The sequence below is a fragment of the Trichomycterus rosablanca genome, chromosome 1 (genome assembly GCF_030014385.1).
Source record: "Trichomycterus rosablanca isolate fTriRos1 chromosome 1, fTriRos1.hap1, whole genome shotgun sequence".
NCBI classification, from domain to species: Eukaryota; Metazoa; Chordata; class Actinopteri; order Siluriformes; family Trichomycteridae; genus Trichomycterus; species Trichomycterus rosablanca.
Genome location: NC_085988.1, coordinates 15,482,544 through 15,508,178, shown reverse-complemented (window position 1 = coordinate 15,508,178; position 25,635 = coordinate 15,482,544). Strand labels below are relative to the sequence as shown.

The window sequence follows — 25,635 nt, the reverse complement described above, 5'->3', positions numbered from 1 at the left end:
AGATAAATCAGGTGTGATACATAATCACATCTTTCATTCTTGAGAATCAGTCTTGTCCACTTAGGGTCGAGGTGGCTGCAGGTTTACATACTGAGCAGACACACATTTCAGCTGATTTTACCCATGTGTTATCAGTTGGTTTTGATCTTCAAATAATCGGTTATATCAGGTGTAGTTCCTGGCTGGTCATGAATGCTATAAAAACCTGTAGACACACAGACTCTTTGTTTTACATGAACAAGTACCAGGATCCTAACTGGATCTAGTTTTGATCCACTGCTGGACTGTTCCTCCTGTGTTACTGTGTTACCTCTTAAACAATCAACATTTTCAAAGTGATTAAAACCTCAAACAAAAACCATTTTTGCATCAAGGATCAGTGTTGAAATTTTATTGGTTAAAATGTACAGAGAATTAAGCCTAGAGTGTCCAGGAAAATTAAGCAGCATCCATCCTCTTCTGGCTGGCACTCCGAGTCCTGTGTTGTTTTTATATTGAAGAAGAAACACAGCTGGTACAGATGTGTGCTTGGTCATGTGGCTTGTAGATATGAGCATATTAACACTCCTAGCTAGATCATCACTCTGGACATAACTTGGTGAGGTTTTTCAGAGAAGCAGGTGTGATGTCTTCTTCCTGTTCTTCAGAGGAAACTCTCTTAACCAGAATAGTCACCATGAAATCCTGCAATCCTGGGATGTTTGAGGGATTTTCTGCTCCTTGTGAAGGTAAATGAATCTTTCAGAACTACAGTTCTACAGGTGAGAATGTGAACAATGCTGAATAGGTACATGTTGAGTGAAATAACCTTTCAGCATCAGAAAGTACTCAGAAAGACCAGGAACCACAGATGCTGCCAAGCCAAGATGGTACCAAGTAAGACTGTGGGACAGCAGAAGTACCTCAACCAAATGTTACCAAAGGAAACTCAGAGCAGAGCTCTCGATAATGGAGCTCATGACTGAGAACCAAAGTGGAGAAAGGAACAAGACTGACCACTCATGATAATCAAAAGTGACCAACATGGCACAGATCACAGTAGTGCCAGATAAAAGTTGGTTACTAAAGAAGGAAGGTGACCTCCTGCTGACAAAAGTCTAACAACAATGAAGTCTTCATGGTGGAACGTGGTTCTTCAGGTCTCTCTAAGCGAGGACCCAAGACATGTCCATGGTAATGATCTAGCTAAGGATAATTCTGCTCAGTTTTGGCTGGTGGTAAAATAAATGGTGGACGATTAGATTGGAGATATCTTGTTGGATCTTCTGGTGAAGGTCCGTTTCACCACTTTCCAGGCCATCATGAATAAAGAGCGAACACTTTTCTTCTTCTTTTGTTTCTTGCCTTTAAATCAAAGAAACAAAGAATGAATGTTAAAATGAAACTACATGAACTTTGACAATAAATTTTAAACAGAACCTCATCTCAAACTTTTACTCACCAGTTGGGTTTTCAGGTGTTTGGCTGGCAGAAGCCCCTGCAGCATTACTAGTACTGTCCTTCTTTAATAATGGGCAGGACTTTGGCCTCTGATGGCAGGGTCTCTCTGGTCCTGCAGTATTATCTGAAGATTTTACCAATCTGACAGTCTGGTCTCTGTTCAGAGCATCAAGGTGTGACGTTTTCTCTGAAGGGTTTTCAAACAGAGCAGATCCCAAAACCTCTAGAACCAGAGAGTTGATAACATCTCCATTCACATCTGAAGGTTTCCTTTGAGCCTTGCTGATGGTACCAATGTGTGGCTGGATGTTCTTCATTACTAATTTATCCCCCATGATCTCAGAACCAGACTGAGCTTTACAATCATGTGAGAGTGAAATGAAGCTGCTTTCTGAAGAGCTGGAGGAGATTAGCTCACTGGCATCCAGGCTGGGTGATTCCTGGATCTGCCTTAGGATGCCACTGATAAGGTCACTGATGGCATCACTGTTATCTGGTGAGATGATTTCAGTTAAAGACTGGTCTGATCATTTCCTTTGGATTCCCACCAGAGTTTCACTTACTACCTTTTTTGATTGTAAGCTCAGCTGGGAACCAGAATCTGAGCATGAGCACTGGGTCGGACTCTGGCTTTCATCTGTGGTGCCACAACTTGCCAACATGTCTGATTCTATAGAATTATCTGGTGAAGATACATCAGACATATCTGATGTTTCCTGTAGTGACAAAAGTCCTTCACTTGCAAGAACTGATATCACCATGTCTAAGGTCTGTCCGACAATATCTTCACTCATGTTTTCTATCTGTACATGTTGGGCTGGTCCGAGACTGGCACGTTCTCTGAGGTCTAAATCCCAGAAAGGTGACCTCGGGTTCCTCTGTGTTGGAGAACTGAAAACTAGTTTCTGGTTCTTCCACTGGTGTAATAACATTCCTCTCTCTGATAACTTCAACAGAGGAGACAGAAGACGGTGACGGACTTGGAAGTTGAACATCCAAGTCCAGGTTCTCAAAATCATCAGCCTTGTCATTGCTCTCTTCCTGCTGACATTTGATCAGAGATGCAGAACAGTACCGCACCTCCAGCACCAACTTCTTAGCCGTCGAGAGTAAGGGGGGTGTATTCACTGATTCATCAGAGGAGCTCATTACTACAGAGCTCTCAAAACCCCCAGAACTGTCCGATTTAATCCCTGAGCTTGGTGATTTTGTAAGATTCTGACAAGACCAAGTCTGGAAGATGCACTCTGGTGGACTGTGTAGGATGAACAAATTCCATTAGAGCGGGTACTAAAGTACAGAGAAAACATGAAATGTTAAAATTAGATCTTAAGTTAAGGTTTTCAGAGCAATTCATCTGATCTGTAGTAAGACCTGTTCTAATTACAATCCTGAAGATACTGTAGACATATCTGAATAAAATGATGATACACTCACCAACATACTTGCAGCAGCTCCATCAGCTGATTGACTAAATTTCCTGTCACATGAAAACCAACAATGAAGAATTTTAGTCACACATAAAATATCAGAGCTTTTATTCACTGTTTAAAGAACTTACTGGATTGAGTTCCCAGTGGGTGAATTCTCTAGTGTTGAGTCCTGAGCCAGCAGGGTGCCCTCGGCCTGGTCATCAGCAGGTGAAATGGTCGAGCCAGACGAACAGGGCAGTACAAATATTTTTTGTACATTTTCCAGTTTAGAAGGAACGTCCACTGGTCTTTGTGGGATTCGACGTTCTACACGGAGCTCTCTGAGAATTTTTTTCTCCATTTCCTCCAGCTCGATCCTTTGATTTACCTCCCAGGCCTAAGCACATATTTTAAATAATGTTTGTATTGAAATAATCCTGTCCAACACCACTCATTAAAGTGTAGTAAAAGTATTTTCTCACCTTTTCAGCATAGCTTGAATTGCTGCCTTGTTTTACATTTTTCTTGAAGCTTTACATAGAAAAACAAACATCATTAAAAATGTCAATATGAATAAATGAGTGAGAGATTTAATACATGATGGAGGTGAAACTGGGAAGCCATAAAGACTCACATGTTCCTGAAGGTGCTTCTCTCTCTATAGATGAGCCACTCTTTCATGTGAGCAGCACTGATGTTCTCAGGAACTCCACAATTGAGTTTCAGCACCATGAACTTCTTCAGCAGCTGCTTCTGTAACCAGAAGTGATCATTTGTTAGTGCTGTAGGCACCACCCACACTTTCACACTAATGTATTTTACTGTAGTTTCATGAGTGTAGTGAGGAGCTTATACTGAATCTGAACACATCAGTATTCAGAGCAGATCCTTCTGACTGGGTTTAAATCCTCCTCAGACAGTTGCTGAAAGGGGTTTTGATGATGGTGGTGGAAATACTACAGGCTTCATGTTACCTGCTCTTGTTGGTGAAGTTTGTTCCAGCTCATCAGCACTCTTCTGATGTACCGCATGTACTGAACTAGATCTTTCGCCGAGCACAGCACCTAAAAGTAATACAGCGCTAGATCAGAGGTGCCAGTAGACCTTCTGACATGTTAAAGGTGTGAAATGTTCAGTTCTTGTTGGTTTCTGTTCTAATGTGTGTACCTGATCGTCCTGAATGATGAGACCCTGTTTGAGCAGATGCTTTTTCCTTTGTGGCTGGTTAAAGAAGTTCTTTAAGTGTGGATCGTGGAGGCAGTTGTAGGATCCACACGTTATTTCCATGTCTTTGTCCGACGAGTCGAATTCTGCCGATTTCACAAACAGCTATGGGAAGAACCAAAGATAAAAACACTGTAATATTACTTACCAAACATGATCTCACATTCAAGTGTGGAATTCAAAGTGTCTAATCTATTTACTGATTTAATAACGGAGTGTCATGAATAGAGTCGAGAGTAAAACTTGTTTAGGTGCTTACACTTTCCCCTAATTTTCCCCTGAAGTATTGTAGTGAAGGCTCCTGGAGATCAGGAACCTTGGACTGGACAACGTCCACTTTGTTCACTTGAGGCATCTGGAAGCACAAAAGAAACAACATCATGTTTAATTTCATATTAGAGCTTTTTTAAAGAAGCCCACATTGCTGCTAAGTCTCAGAAAGCCTCAACAGTGTAAAAAATTTCCACACCCATCTAGCTTTAATGGTGCTGTGCAGTGGTGTAGTGCTGTCTAAATCAGTGTTTATAATGCAAATAGCCACGTCCCCTTACCATTCTATACATATTACATCTTCTATAGATGGTAAAATATAAAGAATGAATGATGAGTATGAATAAATAGATGAATAGAGAGATAAATAAATAAAGAATGAGCTGCACTCACATCTCTCTGCTTTGTGTTACTCCCCAGTAAGAAGAAATGAAGCTCTGATTCACCTCGCGCTCAGGTCATGCAGTGCAGCTCTCTGTGACGTCATCAGAGTTCTAACACAGCCGCGATTGCGTCACATCAATGCTGAGCCCCGAGTCACGTGATCAATTACAACGATGGGTGCAGCATATTAGCATGGTTTTTGGGAGAACTACTGTATATTGGACTGGAGAGTATAAGTTACATATTAAAGTCATAACCAGTAGATGGAGACATCACCTTATAAATAATAAACACAGTTTGGTCAAAAGTATGTGGACACTCCTCCTAATTACTGAAGTTTTTTTTCCACTCATTACTAAATCAATCAAAATGAATTACATATAACCCCAAAAAAGAAAAAGACGAGACAGTATAGAAACTTCAAATAAAAAACGTTGCATTTACTGCATTTGTTTAGACTTTTATATCATTGCAGACAGCATGAACCCAAGATAGTTCATGATTTGTCTGGTTAACTTAAATTAATTTGTTATTATAAATTCATTCATTTCAGACCTGAAACACATTCCAAATTAAGTTGTGACAGTAAAGCATTTACCACTTTGTAATGTTGCCATTCCTATTTACCACTTAAAAGATGTTTTGCCACTGAAAATACAGTGATGAAATGTTTCAGGTTTAATTTTGTCTCATTCTTCCTGCAAACACGTGTTAAGATGTGCAACAGAACGGGGTTGTCACTGATGCATTTTTTTGTTTCAAAATTGTGCACACATTCTCTATTGAAGACAGCTCAAAACTGCAGGCAGGCCAGTCCGGTACCTGTACCCTTCTGCATGAGTTTTTGCAGTGTTTAATTAAAAAATGCAGGGACATCCCTGGTCGTCTTGAAGGCAGCACATGTTGCTCTAAACGTAAATTTACTTTTGTGTATTAATGCTGCCATCACAGAAGTGTAAACTACCTTCGTGAGGGACACTAACACAACCCCCAACCATGACAGACCCTGGCCTTTGAACTTTGTCCAGTGAAAATGCTGATCTGTTCTTAAAAGGTTTGCTAGTTTACAGGAAGTGGGACCAGCCCAGCACTTTGCTGGTGAAAAAATATGATATCCCTTTGATCCAGACCACTGGGAGACCAAACCTGAGCCACATGGATGTTTTGCAAATGCTGATGTACATGAGATGTTTCTCAGCTGCTTTTATTTCATCTGTGTCCCATCTCCTTGGCATTGCTGACAGTAAAGCAAAAAATATTACAGGACAACCAGGCAGGACTAGAAACGTGTGCTTGTACAAACAGTTGATTTGGTTACCTTTCTTTCTCTATTGTCTTGAAGTTGCTACAGTATAAGTAAATATGAGTGCATTTTGTCACTTTTGGGATTCCATAATTAATGTAAAATTGTGCTTCTCTACACATGTGATCATCTCTTTGCTGCACCTCAAAAGAAAAGTCAGTAAAGTATTACGCTTCTGATAGTTTGTCTATGTACCATTTATTTCTTCTGTACATTAGCAGTCGGTTAGACAAAATGTTGAAGATGCTGAGGTGTAAAGCAGCTAAAAATATGACTCGGGTAAGTTTGGAAAACTTCCAACCAATTCTGTGGACGTGGCGAGGGAAAGGGGGATCAAAACAGGGATGAGAATTTTGTATGAATGTTATGTATGTTATTTAATGACTGCTGTAAAATGTGGCACTGGTGATTTTTGAAAAACAAGGTCTGTGAAAAATAAGATGATACTGCCATGGTATTCTGAGTATCAGGTTTCCTGCCCAAAACCTCCTCTTCAGTACTGAATACCATAATGTTTACTTTCTGTGTATCATATGTGGAAAGTTGGCAAGGACAGTGAGGTCCTCCATCTCAATCAGAAGGGTCCACTTTTTTGCTTCTTGGAGAGGTCTGGCAACTTCTCTTAATTTTTGCAAGATGTAGTCATGTTTACTCTGATCTGATCCCACTGGCCTAAATAAATGTTCATGCAGTTATAAAATGCATCTGTCATTCTTCACAATAGGAGAGACTTCATCAGGCCATGTGATAAATATCTGTTGTTGGGTACAAAGTCTTATTGATGCCAGAGGACATGAAGGCTATGGTGTCATATACTGACCAACAGACTGAGGATGAGGTGAATGTTTTACAGCACACAGTGCATCGAACCCTCCTGTGTATGGGGCTGCATAATTGCAGGCCAGTCAAAGTCAGGGCAGTTGTAGCCTGGTGGTTAAGGTACTGGACTAGTAACCAAAATGTTGCCGGTTCAAGCCCCACCACTTGTAACGATTTTTTCTTTTTATAAACTCGTTATCATATTTTTAAATCAGGGTACCATCCACCAACAGTGCTTTAACTCATTTTACTAAACATCAAAATCAGAACCTATGAAAAACACAAATCATAATCTCAAATGCCACTATAAAGTCCATTCATTGAATATAAGTCTTGGAAGAGTTCATTGAGTCTTTCAGTCCATAATTTAATAATTAGATAGATCTCACCGGGCCTTTGTAGATATAATTAATTCCATCAAGAGTCTATAGAAGTCCTTGTTGGGTCCAATACAAGATGAAATCCTTTCCAGTTAGTTTGTGAATACTGGGCTTGTTTCCCACAGTCCATCCAACCAGCAAGTTGTTGATGCAAGACACAAACATTTACAACAATTGAATAGAGACAAAGATAATCTTCCAGACCAGAATGAAGAAATAAAAAAAACCTTCTGAAAAAGAAAACAGTACAAACTTTCTATTAGCAACACTTGCATAAAGTTTGGTTAAATATATAAACAAAAGTAACAAACAACTTACATTGAGCTTTAGAACAAACAAGTTCCTCAATAAGGTTCCTTAGCACAGTACATTACAATGTGGTGCTTCTCCAAACCATCTCCATTACCACATGGTTCCCCTTTTAGGTTGAGAATTGCCCTTCTAATAAGATTACTGCCACTTAGTGGTCGGGGTTGGGAATTGGCAGTAACAACTGTTACATACCTCCCCCTTTGTTTAAGGCTTCACTAAGCCATAATATCTTTTAATATTTTCAACATGATATGTACCATGTTGATCTAGTGCGTTTAGCATAGCTATTTTGTAGTTAACAGGGTTTAGTTGTTTAATGACTTTGGCTGGCCCTTGCCATTTGGGAGCTAGCTTGGCCATAAATGCGTCCCCTGCCCGAGACAGTGGATGAGTACGTACCCAGACAAGTTCGCCTTCTTGGTACTGTTCTTTCTTGTGGCGCAGGTTGTAATATTTTGCTTGTCGGGCCTGTGCCTCATCCATGCTGGCTTTAACTCTATAGTCCCTGACAGAAGTTCTGTCGCTTATCCCTGTTGTGGAAACAAAAGCTTATAACCTGACTTTAAATTCATCCATTGGTTTTAGAAATGACTCATATGAAAGCTGAAACCCTCCCAAATGAGGTTTAATTTACGAAAATAAATTTGCTTCACTGCAGAAATATTGATCATTTAATGAACACAGAAAGGTCAGATTTTGGCAAGATAAAAGTTTTGTCATATAAATGCACCCAATCCTAGTTTACAGCCTCACCTGTGCTCACTAATTGATCGGTTAATTAGTGGGTGTGTATAAAAAGAACCCCAGCACCCCAGACCTTCACTTGAACTGCAACTTCACCTCTGACAACATGCCAAAAATCCACCCTGCGACCAAAGCCTTGATTATCAAGAGGCTGAAGACCAGATCCACTGCAGAGGTGGCTGGCACCTTTAATGTGTCTCAGCGTCAAGTACAAAGAATTAAAAAAAGATTTGAAGAGACTGGAGATGTTTTTGACAAGCCCAGGTCCGGCAGACCCCGCAAGACAACTGCTAAGGAGGAACGTTTGTTGGTTAGAAAATCCAAAGCCAGCCCCTCTTCCACTGCAGCAGAGCTCCACCAGGCCTGGTCACCTCAAGTCCCTGTGTCAACTAGAACAGTTTGTAGGATTCTGTCTCGAAATGGCCTCCATGGTCAAATCAGTGCCCAGAAGCCAGCACTAAACAAAAGGCCCACAGCCTGCTAAACGGATGGACGCTGGAAAAGTGGCAGAAGGTGGATTTCTCAGATGAATCTTCAGTTGAATTACACCACAGCCACCGCAAATACTGCAGGAGACCTACTGGAGCCCGTATGGATCCAAGATTCACCCAGAAAACTGTTAAGTTTGGTGGTGGAAAGATCATGGTCTGGGGTTACATTCAGTATGGGGGTGTGCGAAACATTTGCAAGGTGGAAGGAAATATCAATAGCCTAAAATATCAAGAAGTATTAGCTACCTCTTACATTCCCAATCATAAAAGGGGTCAAATTTTGCAGCAGGATGGTGCTCCATCTCATACATCCATCTCTACATCAAAGTTCCTCAAGGCGAAGAAGATCAAGGTGCTCCAGGACTGGCCAGCCCAGTCACCAGACATGAACATCATTGAGCATGTTTGGGGTAGGATGAAAGAGGAAGCTTGGAAGACAAAACCAAAGAATCTTGATGAACTTCTTTGCTATTCCTGATGACTTCATCAATAAATTGTATGAATCATTGTCGAACCGCATGGATGCAGTCCTTAAAGCTCATGGAAGTCACACAAAATATTAAATATGGCTCTAATAGCACCACAACTTCATTCACCAATGTTATGAAACATATCTTTGTATTTGAAGTAAATTATTTGTTTGATTTTCACATTACTTTCTGTGGGCGACAAAACTTTCTGTGTTCATTAAATGATCAATATTTCTGCAGTGAAGCAAATTTATTTTCGTAAATTAAACCTTATTTGGGAGGGTTTCAGCTTTCATATGAGTCATTTCTAAAACCAATGGATGAATTTAAAGTCAGGTTATAAGCTTTTGTTTCCACAACAGGGATAAGCGACAGAACTTATGTCAGGGACTGTATTAAGCAGAGTCTGTTGTCGCTGCAAAAGTTCATAAGCTGGCTGGTCAGGGTTGGGTGGTCTTTGTGCAAGGCGTTCTAACGATCCCTTTAGCTTGTGTCCTAACACCATTTCAGCCGGTGTGTAGTTAGTGCTTTCGTGCCATGCAGAATTTATTGCAAATCTGAATTCCGGAATCCATCGGTCCCAATAACGGTGGTTGTCTTATCTAAGGAACCTTATTGAGGAACTTGTTTGTTCTAAAGCTCAATGGAAGTTGTTTGTTACTTTTGTTTATATATTTAACCAAACTTTATGCAAGTGTTGCTAATAGAAAGTTTGTACTGTTTTCATTTTGGCTGTGGTTTTTGCGTGGTGCAATGGCGGTCAGGGATGGATTTAGATTTGCTTAAATATGCAGATTTGCAACAATTAGCCAAAAGTGTTGGCTTGAAAGCCAACATGAAGGCTGTTAAGTTGCTGAGAGCAGTAAAGCAGCATTTTGAATAGGAAGGCTCTGAGAATGCACCTTCTACCCGGCAACGTCCCGCATCATCCCCAACACCCGGACCACCCTCACCACAACAGCAGAAGCAGTCAGCCAAGCAGTCAGCCAAGCGTCCAGCACTGAAGTCCGCACTCTTCAAACCTACTATCTCAACCAAGAAAATCGTCAGGTTTTCTCGGGGCACTCTGGATAATGAGCACAAACGTTCTTTGTTGAAGACTCCAGCTCGGATGTCCAGAACACCTGGTACAGGAATTAATCCATTTATCTTCAGTGGCTCTGATACCCCAGGGACCAACAAGAAGAAAACATTTGACTTAAAGGTAAGCTGAAGCCTTTTCCAACTCAAACTACTGCACCAGAGAAAACGCAAATGGTTCATCAGAATAACTATAAACAGCACCAAGTGCAGACAAGAGAGGAGCGGCGTGTCGAGCAGACAGAGGGAAGAAAACAAAAGAAAGAGAAGATGCTTGGTGCCAGACGTAGACTGCTTTTTGTAACCATTGTTTTGTGACTGCATCATCGTTCGAACAATTTTATACACATACATTTGCTATTAAACAAACAAAGTTGTTTTGTAAAAAAAAAAAAAAAAAAAAAAAAAAAAAAAAAAAAACTTCTGAAAAAGAAAACAGTACAAACTTTCTATTAGCAACACTTGCATAAAGTTTGGTTAAATATATAAACAAAAGTAACAAACAACTTACATTGAGCTTTAGAACAAACAAGTTCCTCAATAAGGTTCCTTAGCACAGTACATTACAATGTGGTGCTTCTCCAAACCATCTCCATTCTTCTTCTTCTTCTTGTTGGTTTATTGGCGGGTGACATCTCTTTGGTGCATACCGCCACCTACTGTACAGGAGTGTGTAAAGGGACTTAACAGGCTATGTTTTCTAGGTCTTAGATTCTTTTAATTAAACCTGTATCATTAAGGAATATAATTAATGATTTAATTCGGTCACACTGCATCCCTTCTTCTTTAAGAATATTTCCTATTTCATTCCCTTCCTCCCTTTCTTGCCATTGGTGTCTATATTTTGTGTATTTATTGCATTTAAATAATACATGATTTACATCTTCTTGGACGTGACATACATTACATAACCCATTGCCTTTCCCTATTAACCGTAGTGTGTTATTAAGACCTGTGTGACCCAACCTTAGTCTACTATATACAATCTCTTCCCTTCTGTTGATACCTATTGATGTTGTCCTTTTCCCCCACACCTTTCCTTGAATTGAATAATATTGCCTGGCATTATATTCTGTTTCCCATTCATTTTGCCATTTCAGTATAACTTCAGATTTAATTTTGGTTTTAGCTTCTCCCTTCCCTATTGGAATTTTAATTTCTATATTTCCTTTTCCTAGCGCTTTTTTAGCTAATTTATCAGCCATTTCATTTCCTTTAATACCAACATGTGATGGAACCCAACAAAACTGAACTATTATTCCAAGGTTCTTTAAATTCAGTAAAATATGCCTAACCTCCATAATTAAATCCTCTCTTATTGATTTACCTGTTTCAAAGCTCATTAAAACTGCTAGTGAGTCACTACATATAACTGATCTAATTGGTTTGATTTCTTCGATCCACCTCAGAGCGGTTATTATTCCAATCATTTCTATTGAGTAAATTGATAAATTGCTTACTCTGTATCCATACTTTTTCTTAAAATTTGGAATCTAGATCCCTATTCCACAATGATCATTTTCTGGATCTTTTGACCCATCTGTAAAAATTTTAAGAAAGCCATAATATTTAGATATAAGGTACCGTTGACTGCATTCTGCAAGACTTTGTTCATTTGGTTGCTCTGCCTTCTCTTTCAGTAATTTAATATCAACAGTTGGAGTTGGTAGTATCCATGGTGGAACCCTACTTATCACTAATGCAGGACTAAATTTAAAATCTTTAATTCCATACCTTTCTGCTGTGCTATTAATGTTCCATCCAAAACCATTACTCTTTGTTTGATATTCCCAACATTCATTTAAAACTGATAAAGATGGATTACACACACTCCCTTTCAGCCTTACCCAGTATGTTAAGGATAATTGATCATATCTTAGTTTAAATGGGGTTTCTTTAGATTCTACTAGAAGTGCACATGTAGGTGTTGTTTTAATGGCTCCTAAAGCAATCCTTATTCCTTTATACTGAATCCTGTCTAAACTTCTGAGAGATGTTATGCATGCTGACCTATATACTATGCATCCATAATCTATGGTTGATCTGATTAGTGCTTTATATATATTCATCAAGGATTGTTTGTCTGCACCCCAGTATTGCCCTGAGATCATCCTCATGAGATTTAGTACCTTTTTGCATTTGGTTTCTACATGTACTATATGATGTTTCCATGTCATTTTTTTATCCATCCAGATTCCTAGGTATTTAAATTGTTTCACTCTTTCAAGTGGCTGGTTATATAACATTATTTTAAAGTTGTCTGGTACTTTCCTTCTAGTAAAAAACATCACTTTAGATTTTTGCATGGAGAATTTAAAACCCCAGTCCATTCCCCATTGCTCTAATATTTGCATTTCTTTTTGTATGATTTCTGCTATATATGGAACATTACGTCCCCTTTTCCAAATCACAGCATCATCGGCATATAATAATCCTTCACTTCCTTTTCCAAATATATCATTTATCATGATGTTAAATAGAATAGGACTGATTACACTCCCTTGGGGAATTCCACTTTCCACCATGAATTCTTCTGATAATTCATTATTTACTCTGACCCTCAAGGTGCGTTGTGACAAAAAGTCAAGAATGTAGTTGTACATTTTACCTTTAATCCCAATCTTCTCTAGTTTGATTAATAGACCCTCCCTCCACATAGTATCATAAGCCTTTTCAATATCAAGAAAGACTGCAGTCATTACTTCTTTCATAATTAATGATTTCTCTATCTCATTACAGAGTTTCACTAGGGCATCAGTGGTTGATTTACTCTTCCTGAATCCTGTTTGATAACTTTTAACCAAATTTTTATTTTCCAAAAAGTAGTTCAAACGAGCAACTACCATCTTTTCCATGAGCTTTCCTAAATGTGAGGTCAAAGCTATTGGTCTGTAATTCCCTGGGTTATTTGGATCTTTTCCTGGTTTAGGAAATGGAAGAATTATTGCCTTTTTCCATATTTTAGGTAATTTACCTTCATTCCAAATTTTATTAAATAGTGTTAGGATCTTTTCCAGCATTTCATCAGGGAGTTTCCTAAACATTGGATAACATAAATTGTCTGTTCCTGGTGATGAGTATGCTGTGTTATTTACAGCCATTCGCAATTCTGAAATATTAAATTCTTCATCCAGTATAGTTCCTATTTCTGTTTTGGCATTTAGGATACCTTTATTTACTTTTAAGATATCCTCTTTCCTTTTTTTAAAACATTCATCTAAATGATCGCCTTTATGGACATCGGCAAACATTTTACCCAGCATATCAGCCTTTCCTTTATCTGATATAGCTTTAATATTGTTATTATCTATTAGTACTGGGATACTTGTTGGTTTATATCTGCCTGATATCCTTTTAATCATCTTCCATATTTTATCCAGAGTTGTTTCTCCTCCAATTGTAGAACAAAACTGCCTCCAAGATTCTCTTTTAGCGTCTTTTATTACTTTCCTTGCTAGTGCCTTTTTCCTTTGATATTCTATAAGATTATCTACAGTTAAAGTTTTACGTAATATTTTAAAAGCTCTATTTCTGTTTTTAATGACTTCTTGACATTTATCATTCCACCATGGAACATTTACTCTTTCTTTTTGACTTTTGCTAATAGGAATGCTCTGACTAGCTGCAGTGAGAATGAGTCTGCTTATACTATCATTCAACTGATCTATAGATTGGTCTGTCTCAGGTATATTTTTCATTTCTTCATTGCATCTTTGATAATATTTCTCCCAGTTTGCTTTTATGAAATGCCATTTATGATGAATGTAACTCTTTTCAGTCTTCAACTCCATTTCAATTTTACAGAAGATAGGGAAATGATCACTACCAATGCTTGTGTTCTGATCTACTTCCCATTCACATATATTAGCTATTTTCCTATCAACTAAAGTCAGGTCAATACATGATGTTTCATTTTTGTATATATTTATCCGTGTTCCATTACCATTATTTAAACATACAAGCATTCTGTCATTTATCATTTCTTCAACAACCTCCCCATTTAAATTTGTATGTTTACTTCCCCATAGACTGTTATGGGCGTTAAAATCCCCACACCAAATTTCTCTATGAGTTCTTTTGATAATGTTTTTCAATACTTCCTTAATTAAAACCTTGCATGGGTTATAATAATTAATAATTGTATATTTACCAGTAGTGCCATTAAAAATTTCAGTCACAATACATTCATGTTCCTCAGCTGTTTCTATATGTCTGTATGATATTCCTTCTTTGATAAAAGTTATACATCCTCCTCCTCTATCTTTTCCTCTATCCTGCCTTATGCTGTTGTAGCCTTTTAAAACAAATTCTAAATGTGATTTTAACCATGTTTCCTGTATACAAATAATATCTGGCTTATTAGTTATCTCGTGAACATATCTTTTAAACTCTTGCCCATTTGCAATCAAACTTCTTGCATTCCATTGAAGAATGATTAATACCATTAAATATTTAGACAGTTTGTGATTCTCCATATTTATTATTTAACATTTCATGAATCTCATCAGCTTTAGTTGTTGTGCCCAAAAAATCATTTGCATTTTCTACAACTGATCTAATTCGGTCACTTTTTCTGGCGTGTTGCATTGTGACATTGACTATGGAACAGATAAATGCTATAAATTCATTTTTTTTAATCAACAGAGTCTCATTGGAAATTCTTGTTTTGCACTCACAACATTCTGATGCTTGGTTAGACCTTGGTAAGCCTACCTTTGTCTGTTGTGTTATCTCTCTCATATGGTTCTCATTATTCTGTCTCACTGTGTTTGAACTGTAGGTATTACTTGTTGGTGTCCTAGAAGTTTGCTCTGTTGGAGAAACAGTATTGTTAGTATTAGTGTCTTTCTTAGCTCTGTGTATTTCTTTGATTGCATCTGCATATGATACTTGATGAGTCAGTTTGTATTTCTGTATTTCTTTTGCTTCCTTTTGTTTCTCACATCCTCCATAAGCAGCACTATGCTGACCTCCACAGTTGCAACATTTTAACTGAACATTTTCTCCACATTTCCCATATACATGTTCACCTCCACACTTTACACATCTTAGCCTACCTTTACATTGTGCAGCTATATGACCAAATCTTTGGCATTTAAAACACCGTAATGGAGGGGGTGTAAATTCTCTTACTGGGTAGCACATGAAACCCATTTGGACTTTTGTAGGCATTTCATTTTTAAAGTAAAGCAGGACTGACAAACTTCCTGTTTTCTCTTTACCTTTAGTCAGGCGTTTCACATTAACTATTTCTCCCCCTTTCAGGTTACTCTTGATCTCTTCGTTTGATACTGAAACTGGAATCCCGAATATTACTCCTCTTTTCTTTGCCGCTATTCCTGGGATATGCGAGGTTATTTTAGTACCATTTAACGTAGTCTTTTTTAAAATCGCCCCTCGCTGAGCCTCAGACATTGCAAATATCAATAATCTACCATTACCCATAAACCGTGCATGATTAATTTTACCTATTTCCTTCTCTATTGCTTTGGTAACATGAATGGGGTGTAAATCTGGCCCTCCTTGTTGTTCAAACACTATAACTACTTTCCAAACTTCTTTATTTGGCTCCTTGACTCTAGTTCTTAATTCAGACTTGCTCCTTTTAACTGTGTCTATGGACTCATTACTACTGCTAAATTCTGATCTTCGTCTTACTTGTTTTTTCCTAATTTCCTCCCAGAACATTTCGTCATTTTCATCCAAATCCTCATGATCCCGTATATAACCATCTGATTCCTCTGCCATTGTCCACTTTACATTCACTGTACAGTTGTATTAGTTTAATTCAAACCTTCCGCCGTAAAACGTCCTCCTTCCAGTACGTTTCCGCCGCCACCATCTCCATTACCACATGGTTCCCCTTTTAGGTTGAGAATTGCCCTTCTAATAAGATTACTGCCACTTAGTGGTCGGGGTTGGGAATTGGCAGTAACAACTGTTACATACCTCCCCCTTTGTTTAAGGCTTCACTAAGCCATAATATCTTTTAATATTTTCAACATGATATGTACCATGTTGATCTAGTGCGTTTAGCATAGCTATTTTGTAGTTAACAGGGTTTAGTTGTTTAATGACTTTGGCTGGCCCTTGCCATTTGGGAGCTAGCTTGGCCATAAATGCGTCCCCTGCCCGAGACAGTGGATGAGTACGTACCCAGACAAGTTCGCCTTCTTGGTACTGTTCTTTCTTGCGGCGCAGGTTGTAATATTTTGCTTGTCGGGCCTGTGCCTCATCCATGCTTGCTTTAACTCTATTAAGCAGAGTCTGTTGTCGCTGCAAAAGTTCATAAGCTGGCTGGTCAGGGTTGGGTGGTCTTTGTGCAAGGCGTTCTAATGGTCCCTTTAGCTTGTGTCCTAACGCCATTGTAGTTAGTGCTTTTGTGCCATGCAGAATTTATTGCAAATCTGAATTCCGGAATCCATCGGTCCCAATAACGGTGGTTATCTTATCTAAGGAACCTTATTGAGGAACTTGTTTGTTCTAAAGCTCAATGTAAGTTGTTTGTTACTTTTGTTTATATATTTAACCAAACTTTATGCAAGTGTTGCTAATAGAAAGTTTGTACTGTTTTCATTTTGGCTGTGGTTTTAGCGTGGTGCAATGGCGGTCAGGGATGGATTTAGATTTGCTTAAATATGCAGATTTGCAACAATTAGCCAAAAGTGTTGGCTTAAAAGCCAACATGAAGGCTGTTAAGTTGCTGAGAGCAGTAAAGCAGCATTTTGAACAGGAAGGCTCTGAGAATGCACCTTCTACCCGGCAACGTCCCGCATCATCCCCAACACCTGGACCACCCTCACCACAACAGCAGAAGCAGTCAGCCAAGCGTCCAGCACTGAAGTCCGCACTCTTCAAATCTACTAACTCAACCAAGAAAATCGTCAGGTTTTCTCGGGGCACTCTGGATAATGAGCACAAACGTTCTTTGTTGAAGACTCCAGCTCGGATGTCCATAACACCTGGTATAGGAATTAATCCATTTATCATTAGTGGCTCTGATACCCCAGGGACCAACAAGAAGAAAACATTTGACTTAAAGGTAAGCTGAAGCCTTTTCCAACTCAAACTACTGCACCAGAGAACACGCAAATGGTTCATCAGAATAACTATAAACAGCACCAAGTGCAGACAAGAGAGGAGCGGCGTGTCGAGCAGACAGAGGGAAGAAAACTAAAGAAAGAGAAGATGCTTGGTGCCAGACGTAGACTGCTTTTTGTAACCATTGTTTTGTGACTGCATCATCGTTCGAACAATTTTATACACATACATTTGCTATTAAACAAACAAAGTTGTTTTGTAAAAAAAAAAAAAAAAAAAAAAAAACCTTCTGAAAAAGAACAGTACAAACTTTCTATTAGCAACACTTGCATAAAGTTTGGTTAAATATATAAACAAAAGTAACAAACAACTTACATTGAGCTTTAGAACAAACAAGTTCCTCAATAAGGTTCCTTAGCACAGTACATTACAATGTGGTGCTTCTCCAAACCATCTCCATTACCACATGGTTCCTCCCCTTTTAGGTTGAGAATTGCCCTTCTAAAAAAATTACTGCCACTTAGTGGTCGGGGTTGGGAATTGGCAGTAACAACTGTTACATACCTCCCCCTTTGTTTAAGGATTCACTAAGCCATAATATCTTTTAATATTTTCAACATGATATGTACCATGTTGATCTAGTGCGTTTAGCATAGCTATTTTGTAGTTAACAGGGTTTAGTTGTTTAATGACTTTGGCTGGCCCTTGCCATTTGGGAGCTAGCTTGGCCATAAATGCGTCCCCTGCCCGAGACAGTGGATGAGTACGTACCCAGACAAGTTCGCCTTCTTGGTACTGTTCTTTCTTGTGGCGCAGGTTGTAATATTTTGCTTGTCGGGCCTGTGCCTCATCCATGCTGGCTTTAACTCTACAGTCCCTGACAGAAGTTCTGTCGCTTATCCCTGTTGTGGAAACAAAAGCTTATAACCTGACTTTAAATTCATCCATTGGTTTTAGAAATGACTCATATGAAAGCTGAAACCCTCCCAAATGAGGTTTAATTTACGAAAATAAATTTGCTTCACTGCAGAAATATTGATCATTTAATGAACACAGAAAGGTCAGATTTTGGCAAGACAAAAGTTTTGTCATATAATGCACCCAATCCTAGTTTACAGCCTCACCTGTGCTCACTAATTGATCGGTTAATTAGTGGGTGTGTATAAAAAGAACCCCAGCACCCCAGACCTTCACTTGAACTGCAACTTCACCTCTGACAACATGCCAAAAATCCACCCTGCGACCAAAGCCTTGATTATCAAGAGGCTGAAGACCAGATCCACTGCAGAGGTGGCTGGCACCTTTAATGTGTCTCAGCGTCAAGTACAAAGAATTAAAAAAAGATTTGAAGAGACTGGAGATGTTTTTGACAAGCCCAGGTCCGGCAGACCCCGCAAGACAACTGCTAAGGAGGAACGTTTGTTGGTTAGAAAATCCAAAGCCAGCCCCTCTTCCACTGCAGCAGAGCTCCACCAGGCCTGGTCACCTCAAGTCCCTGTGTCAACTAGAACAGTTTGTAGGATTCTGTCTCGAAATGGCCTCCATGGTCGAATCAGTGCCCAGAAGCCAGCACTAAACAAAAGGCCCACAGCCTGCTAAACGGATGGACGCTGGAAAAGTGGCAGAAGGTGGATTTCTCAGATGAATCTTCAGTTGAATTACACCACAGCCGCCGCAAATACTGCAGGAGACCTACTGGAGCCCGTATGGATCCAAGATTCACCAAGAAAACTGTTAAGTTTGGTGGTGGAAAGATCATGGTCTGGGGTTACATTCAGTATGGGGGTGTGCGAAACATTTGCAAGGTGGAAGGAAATATCAATAGCCTAAAATATCAAGAAGTATTAGCTACCTCTTACATTCCCAATCATAAAAGGGGTCAAATTTTGCAGCAGGATGGTGCTCCATCTCATACATCCATCTCTACATCAAAGTTCCTCAAGGCGAAGAAGATCAAGGTGCTCCAGGACTGGCCAGCCCAGTCACCAGACATGAACATCATTGAGCATGTTTGGGTAGGATGAAAGAGGAAGCTTGGAAGACAAAACCAAAGAATCTTGATGAACTTCTTTGCTATTCCTGATGACCATCAATAAATTGTATGAATCATTGTCGAACCGAATGGATGCAGTCCTTAAAGCTCATGGAAGTCACACAAAATATTAAATATGGCTCTAATAGCACCACAACTTCATTCACCAATGTTATGAAACATATCTTTGTATTTGAAGTAAATTATTTGTTTGATTTTCACATTACTTTCTGTGGGCGACAAAACTTTTGTCTTGCCAAAATCTGACCTTTCTGTGTTCATTAAATGATCAATATTTCTGCAGTGAAGCAAATTTATTTTCGTAAATTAAACCTTATTTGGGAGGGTTTCAGCTTTCATATGAGTCATTTCTAAAACCAATGGATGAATTTAAAGTCAGGTTATAAGCTTTTGTTTCCACAACAGGGATAAGCGACAGAACTTATGTCAGTAACTCTATTAAGCAGAGTCTGTTGTCGCTGCAAAAGTTCATAAGCTGGCTGGTCAGGGTTGGGTGGTCTTTGTGCAAGGCGTTCTAACGGTCCCTTTAGCTTGTGTCCTAACACCATTTCAGCCGGTGTGTAGTTAGTGCTTTCGTGCCATGCAGAATTTATTGCAAATCTGAATTCCGGAATCCATCGGTCCCAATAACGGTGGTTGTCTTATCTAAGGAACCTTATTGAGGAACTTGTTTGTTCTAAAGCTCAATGGAAGTTGTTTGTTACTTTTGTTTATATATTTAACCAAACTTTATGCAAGTGTTGCTAATAGAAAGTTTGTACTGTTTTCATTTTGGCTGTGGTTTTAGCATGGTGCAATGGCGGTCAGGGATGGATTTAGATTTGCTTAAATATGCAGATTTGCAACAATTAGCCAAAAGTGTTGGCTTGAAAGCCAACATGAAGGCTGTTAAGTTGCTGAGAGCAGTAAAGCAGCATTTTGAACAGCAAGGCTCTGAGAATGCACCTTCTACCCGGCAACGTCCCGCATCATCCCCAACACCCGGACCACCCTCACCACAACAGCAGAAGCAGTCAGCCAAGCAGTCAGCCAAGCGTCCAGCACTGAAGTCCGCACTCTTTAAACCTACTATCTCAACCAAGAAAATCGTCAGGTTTTCTCGGGGCACTCTGGATAATGAGCACAAACGTTCTTTGTTGAAGACTCCAGCTCGGATGTCCAGAACACCTGGTACAGGAATTAATCCATTTATCATTAGTGGCTCTGATACCCCAGGGACCAACAAGAAGAAAACATTTGACTTAAAGGTAAGCTGAAGCCTTTTCCAACTCAAACTACTGCACCAGAGAAAACGCAAATGGTTCATCAGAATAACTATAAACAGCACCAAGTGCAGACAAGAGAGGAGCGGCGTGTCGAGCAGACAGAGGGAAGAAAACAAAAGAAAGAGAAGATGCTTGGTGCCAGACGTAGACTGCTTTTTGTAACCATTGTTTTGTGACTGCATCATCGTTCGAACAATTTTATACACATACATTTGCTATTAAACAAACAAAGTTGTTTTGTAAAAAAAAAAAAAAAAAAAAAAAAAAAAAAAAAAACTTCTGAAAAAGAAAACAGTACAAACTTTCTATTAGCAACACTTGCATAAAGTTTGGTTAAATATATAAACAAAAGTAACAAACAACTTACATTGAGCTTTAGAACAAACAAGTTCCTCAATAAGGTTCCTTAGCACAGTACATTACAATGTGGTGCTTCTCCAAACCATCTCCATTACCACATGGTTCCCCTTTTAGGTTGAGAATTGCCCTTCTAATAAGATTACTGCCACTTAGTGGTCGGGGTTGGGAATTGGCAGTAACAACTGTTACATACCTCCCCCTTTGTTTAAGGCTTCACTAAGCCATAATATCTTTTAATATTTTCAACATGATATGTACCATGTTGATCTAGTGCGTTTAGCATAGCTATTTTGTAGTTAACAGGGTTTAGTTGTTTAATGACTTTGGCTGGCGCTTGCCATTTGGGAGCTAGCTTGGCCATAAATGCGTCCCCTGCCCGAGACAGTGGATGAGTACGTACCCAGACAAGTTCGCCTTCTTGGTACTGTTCTTTCTTGTGGCGCAGGTTGTAATATTTTGCTTGTCGGGCCTGTGCCTCATCCATGCTGGCTTTAACTCTATAGTCCCTGACAGAAGTTCTGTCGCTTATCCCTGTTGTGGAAACAAAAGCTTATAACCTGACTTTAAATTCATCCATTGGTTTTAGAAATGACTCATATGAAAGCTGAAACCCTCCCAAATGAGGTTTAATTTACGAAAATAAATTTGCTTCACTGCAGAAATATTGATCATTTAATGAACACAGAAAGGTCAGATTTTGGCAAGACAAAAGTTTTGTCATATAATGCACCCAATCCTAGTTTACAGCCTCACCTGTGCTCACTAATTGATCGGTTAATTAGTGGGTGTGTATAAAAAGAACCCCAGCACCCCAGACCTTCACTTGAACTGCAACTTCACCTCTGACAACATGCCAAAAATCCACCCTGCGACCAAAGCCTTGATTATCAAGAGGCTGAAGACCAGATCCACTGCAGAGGTGGCTGGCACCTTTAATGTGTCTTAGCGTCAAGTACAAAGAATTAAAAAAAGATTTGAAGAGACTGGAGATGTTTTTGACAAGCCCAGGTCCGGCAGACCCCGCAAGACAACTGCTAAGGAGGAACGTTTGTTGGTTAGAAAATCCAAAGCCAGCCCCTCTTCCACTGCAGCAGAGCTCCACCAGGCCTGGTCACCTCAAGTCCCTGTGTCAACTAGAACAGTTTGTAGGATTCTGTCTCGAAATGGCCTCCATGGTCAAATCAGTGCCCAGAAGCCAGCACTAAACAAAAGGCCCACAGCCTGCTAAACGGATGGACGCTGGAAAAGTGGCAGAAGGTGGATTTCTCAGATGAATCTTCAGTTGAATTACACCACAGCCACCGCAAATACTGCAGGAGACCTACTGGAGCCCGTATGGATCCAAGATTCACCCAGAAAACTGTTAAGTTTGGTGGTGGAAAGATCATGGTCTGGGGTTACATTCAGTATGGGGGTGTGCGAAACATTTGCAAGGTGGAAGGAAATATCAATAGCCTAAAATATCAAGAAGTATTAGCTACCTCTTACATTCCCAATCATAAAAGGGGTCAAATTTTGCAGCAGGATGGTGCTCCATCTCATACATCCATCTCTACATCAAAGTTCCTCAAGGCGAAGAAGATCAAGGTGCTCCAGGACTGGCCAGCCCAGTCACCAGACATGAACATCATTGAGCATGTTTGGGGTAGGATGAAAGAGGAAGCTTGGAAGACAAAACCAAAGAATCTTGATGAACTTCTTTGCTATTCCTGATGACTTCATCAATAAATTGTATGAATCATTGTCGAACCGCATGGATGCAGTCCTTAAAGCTCATGGAAGTCACACAAAATATTAAATATGGCTCTAATAGCACCACAACTTCATTCACCAATGTTATGAAACATATCTTTGTATTTGAAGTAAATTATTTGTTTGATTTTCACATTACTTTCTGTGGGCGACAAAACTTTTGTCTTGCCAAAATCTGACCTTTCTGTGTTCATTAAATGATCAATATTTCTGCAGTGAAGCAAATTTATTTTCGTAAATTAAACCTTATTTGGGAGGGTTTCAGCTTTCATATGAGTCATTTCTAAAACCAATGGATGAATTTAAAGTCAGGTTATAAGCTTTTGTTTCCACAACAGGGATAAGCGACAGAACTTATGTCAGGGACTGTATTAAGCAGAGTCTGTTGTCGCTGCAAAAGTTCATAAGCTGGCTGGTCAGGGTTGGGTGGTCTTTGTGCAAGGCGTTCTAACGATCCCTTTAGCTTGTGTCCTAACACTATTTCAGCCGGTGTGTAGTTAGTGCTTTTGTGCCATGCAGAATTTATTGCAAATCTGAATTCCGGAATCCATCGGTCCCAATAACGGTGGTTATCTTATCTAAGGAACCTTATTGAGGAACTTGTTTGTTCTAAAGCTCAATGTAAGTTGTTTGTTACTTTTGTTTATATATTTAACCAAACTTTATGCAAGTGTTGCTAATAGAAAGTTTGTACTGTTTTCATTTTGGCTGTGGTTTTTGCGTGGTGCAATGGCGGTCAGGGATGGATTTAGATTTGCTTAAATATGCAGATTTGCAACAATTAGCCAAAAGTGTTGGCTTGAAAGCCAACATGAAGGCTGTTAAGTTGCTGAGAGCAGTAAAGCAGCATTTTGAACAGGAAGGCTCTGAGAATGCACCTTCTACCCGGCAACGTCCCGCATCATCCCCAACACCCGGACCACCCTCACCACAACAGCAGAAGCAGTCAGCCAAGCAGTCAGCCAAGCGTCCAGCACTGAAGTCCGCACTCTTCAAACCTACTATCTCAACCAAGAAAATCGTCAGGTTTTCTCGGGGCACTCTGGATAATGAGCACAAACGTTCTTTGTTGAAGACTCCAGCTCGGATGTCCAGAACACCTGGTACAGGAATTAATCCATTTATCTTCAGTGGCTCTAATACCCCAGGGACCAACAAGAAGAAAACATTTGACTTAAAGGTAAGCTGAAGCCTTTTCCAACTCAAACTACTGCACCAGAGAAAACGCAAATGGTTCATCAGAATAACTATAAACAGCACCAAGTGCAGACAAGAGAGGAGCGGCGTGTCGAGCAGACAGAGGGAAGAAAACAAAAGAAAGAGAAGATGCTTGGTGCCAGACGTAGACTGCTTTTTGTAACCATTGTTTTGTGACTGCATCATCGTTCGAACAATTTTATACACATACATTTGCTATTAAACAAACAAAGTTGTTTTGTAAAAAAAAAAAAAAAAAAAAAAAAAAAAAAAAAAAAAACCTTCTGAAAAAGAAAACAGTACAAACTTTCTATTAGCAACACTTGCATAAAGTTTGGTTAAATATATAAACAAAAGTAACAAACAACTTACATTGAGCTTTAGAACAAACAAGTTCCTCAATAAGGTTCCTTAGCACAGCACATTACAATGTGGTGCTTCTCCAAACCATCTCCATTACCACATGGTTCCCCTTTTAGGTTGAGAATTGCCCTTCTAATAAGATTACTGCCACTTAGTGGTCGGGGTTGGGAATTGGCAGTAACAACTGTTACATACCTCCCCCTTTGTTTAAGGCTTCACTAAGCCATAATATCTTTTAATATTTTCAACATGATATGTACCATGTTGATCTAGTGCGTTTAGCATAGCTATTTTGTAGTTAACAGGGTTTAGTTGTTTAATGACTTTGGCTGGCCCTTGCCATTTGGGAGCTAGCTTGGCCATAAATGCGTCCCCTGCCCGAGACAGTGGATGAGTACGTACCCAGACAAGTTCGCCTTCTTGGTACTGTTCTTTCTTGCGGCGCAGGTTGTAATATTTTGCTTGTCGGGCCTGTGCCTTATCCATGCTGGCTTTAACTCTATTAAGCAGAGTCTGTTGTCGCTGCAAAAGTTCATAAGCTGGCTGGTCAGGGTTGGGTGGTCTTTGTGCAAGGCGTTCTAACGGTCCCTTTAGCTTGTGTCTTAACTCCATTTTAGCCAGTGTGTAGTTAGTGCTTTCGTGCCATGCAGAATTTATTGCAAATCTGAATTCCGGAATCCATCGGTCCCAATAACAGTGGTTATCTTTCACAAATGATGCAATCATGGTTTTTAAGGTACGGTTAACTCTCTCAGTCAAATTGGTCTGTGGGTGGTAAGCAGTAGTGAGTTTCTGGATCACTCCCCATTCTTTACAGATGGTATTTAACAACTGTGAGGTGAATTGCGGCCCTCTATCAGAGACCAAGTAAACCGGTGTCCCCCAACGAGTGAATATCTCTCGGGTTAAGATGCTGGCTATCTGTGGTGTTCGAGCACTACGGATGGGAAATAGTTCTACCCATTTACTGCAATAATCTACGACCACCACTAGATGTTCATTCCCTTTGCTGCTCCGTGGGAATGGACCCATTAGGTCAACACCTAACATATGTCCAGGTTCTACCACCGGGGTGGATTGGAGTAATCCAGACAATTTGGACAATGTTGGCTTGTATTGTTGGCAGGTCGTGCACTGTTTGCAGTGTATCCATACATCTTTGCGCATTTCTGGCCAGTATGCTACATTGAGTAACCTCTTCAAAGTCTTCATACGACCAAGATGGCCACTTAAAGGGTTATTATGGGCAAAAAGAAGGAATCTGGATCTTAAGGC

At 39.6% G+C, this 25,635-nt stretch overlaps 1 protein-coding gene and 2 long non-coding RNA genes across 3 annotated transcripts; all 3 read right to left on the bottom strand.

Moving 5' to 3' along the window:
* Positions 1-361: 361 nt before the first annotated feature.
* On the bottom strand, positions 362-5,076 carry LOC134319122 (fibrous sheath-interacting protein 2-like). Its single transcript, XM_063000130.1, has 10 exons — positions 4,740-5,076; positions 4,336-4,431; positions 4,020-4,181; positions 3,827-3,916; positions 3,487-3,605; positions 3,335-3,383; positions 3,002-3,249; positions 2,878-2,920; positions 1,442-2,730; positions 362-1,344 (listed from the first exon to the last, which is right to left on the bottom strand). Exons 2-9 carry the CDS (start codon positions 4,429-4,431, stop codon positions 2,719-2,721), a joined length of 819 nt encoding a protein of 272 aa, XP_062856200.1. The 5' UTR covers positions 4,740-5,076; the 3' UTR covers positions 362-1,344; positions 1,442-2,718.
* A 1,130-nt stretch (positions 5,077-6,206) lies between these two features.
* Positions 6,207-7,686, bottom strand: LOC134319117 (uncharacterized). The gene is made up of 2 exons (XR_010013465.1): positions 7,551-7,686; positions 6,207-7,462 (listed from the first exon to the last, which is right to left on the bottom strand). It is a non-coding gene; the product is annotated as an uncharacterized LOC134319117 (long non-coding RNA).
* A 3,233-nt stretch (positions 7,687-10,919) lies between these two features.
* LOC134319110 (uncharacterized) lies at positions 10,920-16,097 on the bottom strand. The gene is made up of 3 exons (XR_010013463.1): positions 15,988-16,097; positions 15,043-15,140; positions 10,920-10,988 (listed from the first exon to the last, which is right to left on the bottom strand). It is a non-coding gene; the product is annotated as an uncharacterized LOC134319110 (long non-coding RNA).
* Positions 16,098-25,635: the final 9,538 nt, after the last annotated feature.